General features: G+C 61.3%; 1 protein-coding gene and 2 long non-coding RNA genes across 4 annotated transcripts; 1 reads left to right on the forward strand and 2 right to left on the reverse strand.

Annotated features, from left to right (window-relative positions):
• Positions 1-3,394: 3,394 nt before the first annotated feature.
• On the forward strand, positions 3,395-6,689 carry CSTB (cystatin B). 2 transcript variants are annotated; one of them, XM_080804822.1, is made up of 3 exons: positions 3,395-3,572; positions 6,041-6,142; positions 6,320-6,689. In XM_080804822.1, exons 1-3 carry the CDS (start codon positions 3,507-3,509, stop codon positions 6,446-6,448), a joined length of 297 nt encoding a protein of 98 aa, XP_080660948.1. In that variant the 5' UTR covers positions 3,395-3,506; the 3' UTR covers positions 6,449-6,689. The 2 variants fall into 2 exon arrangements, with proteins under 2 accessions (XP_080660948.1, XP_080660949.1); XM_080804823.1 differs by having other exon boundaries at positions 3,413-3,572; positions 6,047-6,142.
• Positions 5,413-7,017, reverse strand: LOC308343702. The gene is made up of 2 exons (XR_013966896.1): positions 6,695-7,017; positions 5,413-6,593 (listed from the first exon to the last, which is right to left on the reverse strand). It is a non-coding gene; the product is annotated as an uncharacterized lncRNA (long non-coding RNA).
• A 1,873-nt stretch (positions 7,018-8,890) lies between these two features.
• LOC308343697 lies at positions 8,891-9,508 on the reverse strand. The gene is made up of 2 exons (XR_013966895.1): positions 9,366-9,508; positions 8,891-9,274 (listed from the first exon to the last, which is right to left on the reverse strand). It is a non-coding gene; the product is annotated as an uncharacterized lncRNA (long non-coding RNA).
• Positions 9,509-11,492: the final 1,984 nt, after the last annotated feature.

Consider the following 11,492-nt stretch of genomic DNA (forward strand, 5'->3'; position numbering starts at 1 on the left):
ACTGTTACCTCCCTTGCTCGTGACGATGGACTGGTGACCGGTCACGGCTTCATTGTGTAAATCTTCCATCTTTCCTTTTCATTCTGTTTTCCTTTCCTTTTTTTTTTTTTAAGATTTCATTTATTTATTTGACAGACAGAGATCACAAGTAGGCAGAGAGGCAGGCAGAGAGGAAGGGAGGCAGGCTCCGCGCTGAGCAGAGAGCCCGATGCGGGACTCGATCCCAGGACCCTGAGATCATGACCTGAGCCGAAGGCAGACACTTAACCCACTGAGCCACCCAGGCACTCCTCCTTTCTTTCTTTCTTTCTTTCTTTCTTTTAAGGGTTTCTTGGGCTGGAATTTAATTAGCAACGCATTCTGATGACGATTTTTTGCATGCAGGAACACGAGCACACACAGACTAGCTCTGGGAGCAGGCGTGGGTCACCAAAGAGGGAAGAAAGGAGCTGAGCACCTCGCTGCGGAAGAAGGAACCCTGGGACGTGGAGGAAAAAGCCCCTTGCCTTCCCTACGCCAAGCAAACCAGACACTTCGCGGCTGGGACGTCACAGATGTCAGGCGCCAAGTGTTTTCCAAGGTCTTGGCTCTAAGAGACATGATATTCAGTCTTTTTCTCTGGCTCCAGCAAGACGAGAACCCGCAGCGTCAAGGAAGGAGAGATAATGCCAGCCTTTTCCAGTGCCTTTGGATAGAAAAAGTGAGGCTAATTGTGGGAGAGATTTAAGTTAGTGTACTAATTAGACATAGTCATAGTAATAACACTATAGCTCGCCCTGGGGCTGGGATGCTGTCCCAAACATGTCGCACTGATTAACTCCTTTACTCCTTAAAAAACAAACAAACAAACAAACTCAAAAGCCCTGGAGATTGCCTCCCCACAGAGAAGACCAGAGATGTCTCGCAGCCAGTCCCACGCTGCACAGCCCGTAGAAGGGAGGTGTGCCTCTGTGCTCCGGCATTTGGCCTCCGAGTCTGCTCTGGGGCTGCTTGCGAACATCTCTGTGGTCCCAGACCCGCTGCAGGAGGAAACCGTGGCTTCAGAGAGCAGGATCAGAGACTGACTCCACGGAGGGCCCGTGGCCACACCTTGTACATGGGACCAGAGAACTCTGACCCACAACCTCTACACGACCATCTGGAAGCCATACCGCGGCCCCAGGGCTGGACCAGTCAGGAGTTGGCGGTGACCGCCCACTTCTCTTCCCCTCCTAACTCGGGACAGCCGTCCCTGAAATCAGTCCCACAGGATGCCTGGCTTGCGAGCCCGCCCACAGTCTCCCTGGAGCGCATGGCACCTTCCTTCTCTTCCATGACAAAGCTGCCCCCATCCCGGCCTGCTGTGGGTCGCTGCCCAACCCCGGGGCTGGCGGGGGCCAGCTCTGCTTGCTTTCCTTCGGGTTCTCTTTGCTTATTCCCCCGGGTGTAGCCTCCTGTCCATAAAATCGCAGCGCGTGAGGACCGGGGTCCAGCAGGGAGAGAGCGCGTCAGAACCGAGGAGGCATCTGTTATAGCATAAAATTTCACTGCGTGAGTTCGAAGGTCTAAGTGGCTTTATGAAATGATCCGCTAGTAGACTGGCATCCCCTCTAGCAAGAAGAGAAGAGCTCGGGCAGCCGTACAAAAGGTAGGGATGTTGCAGGCAGAAACAGGGCAGGACAATCAGCGAAAGAAAAGATGGTTTCAGTCAAGGTTACCTTTCCTGGGGGGAGGAGCAGGGCTCTGAGCCTGCAGATTCCCTCCTCCTCCTTGGGGCAGGGAGAGGGCCCCAGGGACAGGGCACCTCCCTGGGGGCCTCCGCAACATTCCTCACGGCAGTTAGGGCTACACGTGGTAGGGGGGAGGTTGGGACTGGGGGGAGGGTGTGGTTAGGTTAGTGATGACGTCCTGGCTTGGTGACTTGGCCTAAGTGGCTTCATTCTGGGCCTGTTGGTTTTCTTTTTAACACATTGCAAGACGGAGCAAAACCCTCTGGGGAGGACAGAGGGAGGAGGGGAAGGAGAGGGCAGCAAAGCCCGCTGAGCTTCGGGACACGAAAAGACCCAGAGAATGGCCTTCCCTTCCCCATCTTGACAGTTGTTTTCGGATGGTGTGTTTTCCGTGTAGGGAGGCTCTCCATTTTTATGGAGTCAAACCTGACTCACACATTCATGCAGCTGGGAATGGGTTGTGGGATCTGCCCTTCCCCACCCCTCAGGGCTCAACCACACCTGACCTCGTCTCCTACTGAACTTACAAACTGGGCGCTGCCCTTGCAGGTACCAGAAAATCTTGTCTCCCCACGCACCTGCTCGCTGGGCCCACCAGCAGATGAGGGTGGGCCTACTCCTGCCAAGTCAGCACCCACTGAGGGGGGAGGCCAGCATCCAATGAGGGGTGGGCCACAGGTGGCAGGGGTCTGGACCTTTCTAAAAGACCAATCCTGTCCGGACAGCTCCTAGCCTGGGCCCTACCCCTGCCCTGAATAAAGTGTGGGACCCTTCCCCTTCCCTGGGTGGTGTAATCTGTCTAATGCTAACCCAAATCCTGCCCTAACCAAGCCCTTTCCAAATGCCCTTGCTCTGACCACACCTCCCCGAGCCTGGCCGGAAGTCTTGGGAGCCATCTCCTGCCCATCCCCGGACAGATTCGTGTCTCCTCTGTTCACACACGCCAGCCCTCCGCCGTGCCACTGGGTCACATGCTGGTGACTAACCTCCAGAGTTAGTCAGAGTTGGGGGGGCCGGGAGGGGGGGGACCAGGCCTTGAGGACGTGGGGCTCAGGGTGGCTGAATGCATAGGGGAGTGAGGCCGGGCAGGGCCTGATCCTGGACTCTGGGATGCGCCGCCAGCCTCCTGCCCCTGTCCCCTGCTCCTCCAGGTCCTGGCTGGGCACCCCCTCCTCTCCATCGGGGCCTGCTCACCGCTCGACTGCGGCCAGCTCCCCGCCCCACCCCAGCGCTGCGTCCAGCCCCGCGCAGGGTGGCTCCAGACCGTCCCCTCCAGAACCCACTCCCACCCCCATGTGGGCCGGACTCCAACTGTCCCCTGCAGTGGGGACACTCCGCCCTGACCGGCCAGAGAAGGACGACACCAAAGCCGCAGTGCGGGACGCCCCTACAGCACGCGACCACTGGTCCCCACACGGTGCGGACAGTGAGGGTCCTCGTGGTCCCCCGCCCGGTGGGCGCCCAGAGGAGAGGACTGCGACGGTCCTCGGCCCCTGCGCACCGCCGCCAGCCCTCGGCCCCGCCCTCGCCCGGCCCCGCCCCCTCGCCCCCGGCCCCGCCCCCTCGCCCCCGGCCCCGCCCCCTCACCCCAGGCCCGCCGCCCTCGCTCCGGCCCCGCCCTCGGCCCCGCCCACGGCCCCCTCCGCTCCGGTCCTCGCCCCGCCTCCGGCTCCGCCCCAGTCCCCGCCCCGGGCCACGTGACCTCCGCCTTCTTTAGCGGAGCGGACACCTGGGCGCGGGTCGCTGCCCCGCCCGCCGCGCCTGCCGCGTCCCGCTCGGCTTCCGTCCGCCGCCAGCATGATGTGCGGGGCGCCCACCGCCTCGCAGCCCGCCACGGCCGAGACCCAGGCCATCGCCGACCAGGTAGGCGGGAGCGGGCGGGGCTCTGGCCGGGGCTGCGGGGCCCGCGGGGCCGGCCCGGGGTCGCCTCCGAGAGCGGCGGGTGGCGGCGCGCGGGGGCGGATGGGCCCGCGGAGGTCGCGTCCAGCGCGCGGAGAAGGCCCGGGACTCCCGGCGGGACGCCCTCCCCCGCCCCCCGGACGCCGGGCACCCCGGCCGGGCTCAGGGGCCTCCGCGTCCGGCCGCCGAGGAGGGCGGTGACTCAGCCCCACGGGACCCGGGAAAATGGGGAATTTGCGGCGACTGCGGGGCGCCCCCGCCCGGGCCGCGGCTCCGCGCTCTCCCCCGGCCGCCCGGAGGGCCCTGCCCTGCCTCGCCGCCCCTGCTTTTCCCGTGCTGGGGAAGTCGTCCCTCGCCCGCGGACCCTGATCTGGTGCGGGGCGCTGGGAAGTGACCGGCGGCAGTGGGGTTGCTGTCGCGGGAACTGCGGCGGCCCGCGCGGCTGCTGACGCGCCGCCACCAGGAGGGAGGCCGGGGCCCCTCCTCCTGCACGTCCCTGCTGGCTCCTTAGGGGAGCACCCGGGACTGACCCCGCTTCCCAAGCCGATGAGGAGCGCCCGCCAGCCCTGTCCTGGGGCCTCCCCCCGGGGCCCCTGAAGGCTGCTACCTGACCTGGGGGCTCTTTCTCCCCGTGGCCACGGGTGTTGGAGCCGCCCTTCTACAGGCAGGGGCGGGCCTGGCCAGCCAGGTAGCGGCGTCACCTGTTACCACCCTTGCCCGCAGCCCAGGGCTCTCCTGCCTCCAGTCCCCAAGCAGATGAAGGGGAGGTGATTCCTTCCTGAGCCCCTGGGCCGTTCTGTGGGTGTCACCCACCCACCCCCACTGCCAGTTTTCTGAGCTGTCTGCAGAGTCCATTCCGTGCAGACTGGACATGGCACTTGCAGGAAGAAGGGGGCTCCGAGTGACATTCCGACGCAGGTAGGCACCGCCGTGGGAACGAGCAGTGACCGGAGAGGGCAGAAGAGCAGCAGGACAGTGACCGGCCTTCTCCCTACCTGGCCGTCCAGTCCTGTGCTGCCGCAGTCCAGCCTTCTGTCTGTTCTCCCCAGCAAGGGCGCCTCCCCGAAGGCCACACAGGCAGCCTTCGTTTGGACTGGCACGGTGACTCACTTGTGTGTAGTATGGTGACCCCCCCTTGCCTCCCAGGAACGGGCCATCCTCCGGCAGCCAGTGTAACGGAAACGGCTAACCCTCTGGAACCAGCCCAGTCCCCCCAGCGCGAAGTCTGCGCACTGCAGTGCCTACTGTTAGCCAGGGGGCAGCCAGAGCACTTTTAGACTAGATGAGATTAAAAAAAAAAAAAAAAAAAAAGACAAAGCTGTATTCCTCTGCCATAAAGATGCTCAGTTCCTAAAAGGCCAAGACCTTGGGAAACAGAATTGACCCGAAAGTATGATTACTGTTTGGCACTTAAGATGAGGACAGCCAGGGGCGCCTGGGTGGCTCAGTGGGTTAAAGCCTCTGCCTTCGGCTCAGGTCATGATCCCAGGGTCCTGGGATCGAGCCCCATATCGGGCTTTCTGCTCAGCGGGGAGCCCGCTTCCCCCCCCCCCCCGCCTACTTGTGATCTCTGTCAAATAAATAAATAAAATCTTTAAAAAAATAAAAATAAAGGTTCTGCATCTTAAAGAAATTCTCTAAAAATGCACTAACGGGCTTTTTACTGCGAGGCCCTGCACCTGCTGCAGCCTGTGTTGTGGGAGACGTGGAGGAACGGCCGTAACACCCACAGGGAACAGTGAAGACAGCTGGGGCCCCTCTACGAGATGGAAGAGTACCTTTAAATGTAACGTAAAATCTAGTGTAAATTTTGGAAGATGTTTTACTTCTCAGTTTTAAGAGCAAAGGATTACATACAGCCTTTCAAACGAACTGTTCAAGTTTTAAGACTGAAAACAGGTTGTAAAGTTGCATACAGTGCTGTAATGGTGAAAATATATATTTTTTGAAGATCTCATTTATTTACTTAGAGCAGCTGCACACACACAAGCAGGGGAGGAGCAGGAGAGGGAGAGGCAGGCTCCCCGCTGAGCAGAGACACCCACCCGCGACGCGGGGCTCGATCCCAGGACCCCGAGATCATGACCGGAGGCGAAGGCAGACGCTTCACTGACAGAGTCCCCCAGGAGCCCCGTGATGGTGACGATAGTAAAGTATCCCAGGACATTCCTAGAACAGGGTGACCAGTGTTCTCCTGAAACAGGACCGTGGAAATCGGTAGATGGAGGGGATTGTTTTCTGCCCCTTAGCGGGGAGCTAAGACTTGAACGTGTCCCCCCGCTGTAAGGAACATCGGGACACAGAACGTCTGTGGCGGTGGCCCAGGAATCGGTGTGTAGCGTCTCAGAGAGAAGTCGGCGACAAGTCGGCGGGGTGAGCCCCTCTTGCAGGGAGGAAGCCGCTAAGGTTCCCCGTTCTGTCCCCTCCCCGAGGTGAAGGCCCAGCTGGAAGAGCGGGAAAACAAGACGTATGCTACCTTTAAGGCCGTGGCGTTCAGGAGCCAAGTGGTTGCCGGCAGGAACTACTTCATCAAGGTGAGTGTCGCCACGGGGGGCCGGTGGCCGGGAGGCTGGGAGGCAGGAAGCTGATGACCCGAAGGGATCTGTGCCCCTACCCTGTCCAGGGCCTTAGGCGGGCTGGCCCAGCGGGGACATGGGGGGCACAGGTCCTGGCTGCCCCTCACTCGCCTCCCCCCGCTTCCATCTTTCCAGGTTCAAGTTGACGATGATGAGTTTGTGCACCTTCGAGTATTTCAAAGTCTCCCGCACGAAAACAAGCCCTTGGCCTTGTCCAGCTATCAGACCAACAAGGCCAAGCACGACGAGCTGGCGTATTTCTAGCTCCCACTCTGGGTGGGGCCCGTCCGTGTGGTTCTGTCCGCTATGAACACATCTGGGATCAAGAGCAAATGTCGTTTCTCCATGGGGCCACTTGGGGGGCGGGAGGGGGGGGTATCACGCACCTCTCTCGAGTCTCTGTTCCTGCCTTTCAGGGGGAGAGACAAAGCACAGTCACTGATCTTAATCACTTTCAAAGACGGCTTATATTCTCTTTAAATACATATTTTTAAATCTTCATGAACTTACTCCTTTGTTGGGGTGTTTTCTCGGAACTGAAACCATAATCCTATACAGGAGCGTCGAGCGGTGAAGGGACGTGTTTCTGTGGTCGTTCGCTAGCCCCAAGCCTGCTGTGGCACGGGAGCCCCTCCTGCCTGGGTCACATGCCAGCTGGAGCTCGCTGGACGCCCCTTCCCCCTGCAGAGCTGAGCCCAAGGGCAGTTGCCCAAGGTCCCAGCAAGTGGGCAGAGGACCCAGGATTCTGGGAGCCCGTGTTCGAACCACAGCTCCCCACACTCATGCCTTGACTCCATGCAGTCTTCCCCCATAAAATGAAAGGATTTGGGTAGATCTGGTTCTAGAGCATTAGCTCTAGGGCACCTGGACACATTCACTCGCTGCCTTGCACTCTCGCAGAAACACAGATGGGTGTGCGAGAGGCCGTAACCTTCCGGGGAACGCAGGTGGGCGTGCAGGACAGTCGGTCGGCCTCACTGCGCCCCGGGCCACCTGCAGGGTCCCTCGAGCTCCTGCTCTGAGCTCAGTGTGCCGAGCCCTGGGCTGCAGCACGTCTCAGGGTCTCCTGAGGGTCCCCGCCGTCAGGGACGTCGGTCCTGTGCTTGGTTTGCTCTCTGTCCGCGTTTCGTAAATGAAGGCCACAGCATGACCTTGTTTGGGAGAAGACGGGAGGGTGTGGTGTCTTGTGTGGCTCAGGTCGTGGCAGAAAATCGCCCTTGCGGGTTCAGCTTGGTCTCGGATTCCCAAACCTCTTCGCGTCTGTGGCGTGGGGGGGATCTTGGAGGGAAGAGGAGGGCACGGGAGGGTCGCACAGTGGGCGCAGCTCCAACACTTTGAAGAAGAAAACCCTAAAACGAGCCGCGTGTGTCCTCGTCTCTGTCCTGGAACTGGAAGAATGGGAAGCTTCCCTAACAGGCTCTTACTCTCGGCCGTCAAGCCATTTTGCCCTGAAATAAAGATCGAGCGTATTTCATAACTCAGCTTGGGGCGGTACTCGGGAGCTGGTTTGGGGGACATGCTGGGCTGGAGCTCCTCCACGTGACCCCCCGCCCCTCACTGTGGGGACCAGCATGAGGCTCTTGACCATGTCTCCCTACGACAGGACTTTCCTCCAGTTCTGCCACTCACCCACCAGGTAGCCCTTCGTGCCAGGCGGGTGATGCCCCCTCAACTACGGCCCCTCACTGAGCTCTCCTCCGTCACCCCTGGGAGTGCTCCAGGACCAAAAAGCCCACTAAAGGGGCCTGGCCCACGGCTGAGCATCACAGACCCCACGCTCAAGCTCCCCAGGCGGGAACAAGCCCCCCTGGGCCAGAGGTGGGCCGCCTTCCCAGCCGCCCTCAGGTGCGCTTCCTCTCCACCCGGAATTCTTGCCGAATATCACTTCTCCCGAAGCCTGACCCTGCACCCCGCTGGGCTGGACAGGTCAGCACACTCAGCCAGGCCTGGTTCTGCCCCTCCGGGGGCCCCTGGGTTCCTCACCAGCTCAGAGGTCCCTAACTGCTCCCAGAACACGGTGCTGGCGGAAACCACAACTGACTTAGATCAGATGCGCGCTGGCCTAGAGATAGACGAGCCAGTAACGGATGTCACTTGCGCACTGGACACAGTCCTCGGTGCCGCTCGTCCATCACCACCAGGTGGGGTGTCTAGGAGACTCTCCCCGAGCTGCTTGGAAACGGCATTCGTACGTTTTCTGTCCTTGCAAAAGCAGGCACGTGGCTCCAGCAGACAAGGGCTAGACAAGGAGAATTCTAGAGGCATGTGTGAATCCCTCTACAGTCCCGGTCTGGACACAGGCTTTTAATCTATGACTCCAATTACAAACTTAGAGAACAGATTTGTAAACTATTAAGGGTTAATACTGCTAATGCATAAAGAACTCTTAAAAGTGGGGAGAAAGGGGGCGCCTGCATGTCTCAGTGGGTTAAGCCTCTGCCTTTGGCTCAGGTCATGATCTCAGGGTCCTGGGATCGAGCCCCGCATCAGGCTCTCTGCTCAGCGAGGAGCCTGCTTCCCTCTCTCTCTCTGCCTGCCGCTCTGCCTACTTGTGATCTCTGTCTGTCAAATAAATAATAAAAAAAAAAGTGGGGAGAAAAGGATGAAAAATCCTATTGTAAAATAATCAAAGACCTGAACATAATCACAACAATTAGAATGTCCATGTAACACTTTTTTTTTTTTTTTTAAGATTTATTTGAGAGAGAGCGAGAGCGAGCCCACAAAAGGAGAGGGAAAGACAGCAGCAGGCTTCCCACTACTGGAACAGGGAGCCCCATGTGGGGCTCGATCCCAGGACCCCAGGATCATGACCTGAGCTGAAGGCAGATGCTTCACGACTGAGCCCCCAGGCGCCCCTCCATGTGACAGTCTTCAGGAGAGAAGAGGGGAGTGGAACCGGGCTCAGGGTGTCTCTGTCCTGCTCCCCTGACAAACGTCCAGAAGCCTATAGCTTCCCCCCTCCCCGGCGGGCTGGGTGCAGCTCCTGCGCAGGGACTGGTGACCTCTCGGGACTACACAGGCACACGTCCTTGCAGCTGGCGCTCCCGCTGCACGGTGACCACAAGCGGAGTTGGCAGTGGCTGACACCTGGGAGGTGGTGGACAAGTAACCAGACGATGGAGGAGGGGGACCCTCACCTGGTTCAGGGCTTCCTGTCACTGTACCGTATCCTGCTCACCTCTGCAGGCCCCGGGCCTCTCTCCTGTCCATCCCGACCCTCCCTGGCCTCTGCTGTGGCAGCTCTGGCAGCGATGTCCAAACCCCTGGGACCCGCGCCTCCTGGGCCCAGGGTGTCTGTCCCCCTGGGAGGTGGACTTTGACCTGTTGGAGCAGGTGGGAGATGGGAGACTTGGAAGTCCTGCCGGCTGCCTGGCCACAGCCCCCATGCATCTTCTCTCCCTCTCCCTGCCTTGTCCCTTTTTCGGTCTCACCCGCCAGCCCAGGATGGCACCCCCTTCATACTACTGTAGCTCAAGGGCGGGGGGGGGGGTGGCTAGGCTCTTCTCCAGGAACCCAGTCTGGAAAGATCCAGGGTGGGGCCTGGACTCGAGGCCAGTCTCCCCACCCCCCAGGGGTAGCCAGAACCAGAAATCCTCTCGATGGCTGAGCTTTCCCAGCCGGGAGCGGTCTTCTGCTAGACCTTCCGTGCAGAGCCTCAGAGAGGCAGGTGACTGGGTGAAGACCCACGTCACCTCGCCCCTGTCTCTTTCATAGGACGCGGAGGGCTGACCTGGGTCCCGTCGAGGATGGGCCCGAACCTGTGGATGTTAACTTACTTGGCAAGGGGACGTTTCAGGTGTGATTAAGCTAAGGGTCTTGAGTTGAAGCAGTGACCCCGGGCTCTCTGGGGGGCCCAATGTCACCTTAGGGTCCTTAGAAGAGGAGGCAGGGGTCTGAGTCAGACTAGAGGGGCCATACTGCCCGCTGTGATGTGGGGGGCACGAGCCAGGAGTGCAGGCCCGTCTGGAAGCTGGAAACGGCAGAGGGCAGGTTCTCCCTGGAGCCTCCGGGACGAAGCAGCCGGGCCCACCTAGCTGGACCTGTCCCCACCCTGCCCCCAGCACGGTGCATGCGCCCGCGTGGCTCTGAACCACAGCGGCCCCACACGGTCGTCCACCAGGAGGGCCTTGGGGGCTGGCGAAGGGGCCTGGGAGAGTCCGCAGTGGGTTTGAGGTGAAGCCTGAGGCGTTTCAGACACAAAGCGCTTCCCATGTTCTGTCCCACCCTCCGTGCCTCTCTGGCAGGCCAGGAGCCTGGTGCTCCCGGAGACCGCCTGCGGACTTACTCCGAAGGTGTGGGTGAATCACGGTGGGAGCGCCGGACCTGCCCGGCCAGTGTGACCAGCGCCGACCTCACCCAGGGCTGAAGGAACCCAGGAGAGGCGGTGACAGTGATCAGTGGCTGAAGCTGGTTCTCAGACTCTGGCCTGGAGGGACCGGGGAAAGGGAACCCCACCCTCCCCGGCACCCCTGCCCTCCGGCGGAGCTCACAGGCCAGCCCCCAGGGCACAGCACAGACGGAGAGGGGACCTGGGCCTCCGCTGGCGGGTCAGGTCGGGCAGGCTCATTTCTTTGGGGGGGGGGGGTCGTGTTCAGCGGGCGGGCTGTCCCGGGGGGAGCGGCTTCGGGTACTTAACCGGGAGCTCCCGACGGGAACAGAGATCACTGAACGGCAGGACCATCACCAGAAAGATTTATTTGTGGGTGACCGTGAGTCCACGGCACACAGACATGGGCTTTACAGTGCCAGTGGGGACTTCATAAACAGCCACACACGCACGGAAGGCGGGCTGCCCCCGCCACCACCTGGACCGCAGGGACCCTCCCTCCCTCTCGCGCACGGCCGCCGCCACCACCCCAGCTAATGCCCCGGAAGGCCCAGGCCGGCCGCGGTCCGGCTCGGAGTCCGCGCCGCCGTCCACCCGCCCACCGAGTCCTGCGACCGGCCAAACCCGGGCTGAACGTGCAACTGGGAACGGGCGCGGCCGAGCCGCCGAGAGCGCTCACACCGCCGCGCGCGCACACTGCTGCCCTCGGGGCCCCCGAGGTCCAGGAGGGCCGCGCCCCGTCCCAGGGGTGCCACCTGCGCGGTCGGCAGCGCGACGGTCCCGGGGCCTTGGGGGGCGCACGAGGCCGCGGGGCCGCGCGTCTCGCTTCCCTCCGTTCTTCGGGACCCGCCGAGGGCCGCGGCCGGGCCCGCCGCCTCTCCCTCCCCGGCCGCGGGACCGGGCCTCGCGCGAGCTGGGGCCGCGGAGACGGTGAACGCGGCGGCTCGAAAGCCGGGACCTCGCCCCGCAGCTCGGGGC

Source organism: Martes martes, assembly GCF_963455335.1.
Source record: "Martes martes genome assembly, chromosome: 1".
In the NCBI taxonomy this organism is placed as follows: Eukaryota; Metazoa; Chordata; class Mammalia; order Carnivora; family Mustelidae; genus Martes; species Martes martes.

Excerpts from the sequence above, each read along its gene's own strand:
- CSTB (XM_080804822.1), top strand. The coding sequence starts at position 3,507 with ATGATGTGCGGGGCGCCCACCGCCTCGCAGCCCGCCACGGCCGAGACC. Across the intron at positions 3,573-6,040 it reads CCCAGGCCATCGCCGACCAG|GTGAAGGCCCAGCTGGAAGA; the intron begins GTAGGCGGGAGC and ends CCCCTCCCCGAG. Across the intron at positions 6,143-6,319 it reads GCAGGAACTACTTCATCAAG|GTTCAAGTTGACGATGATGA; the intron begins GTGAGTGTCGCC and ends CCATCTTTCCAG.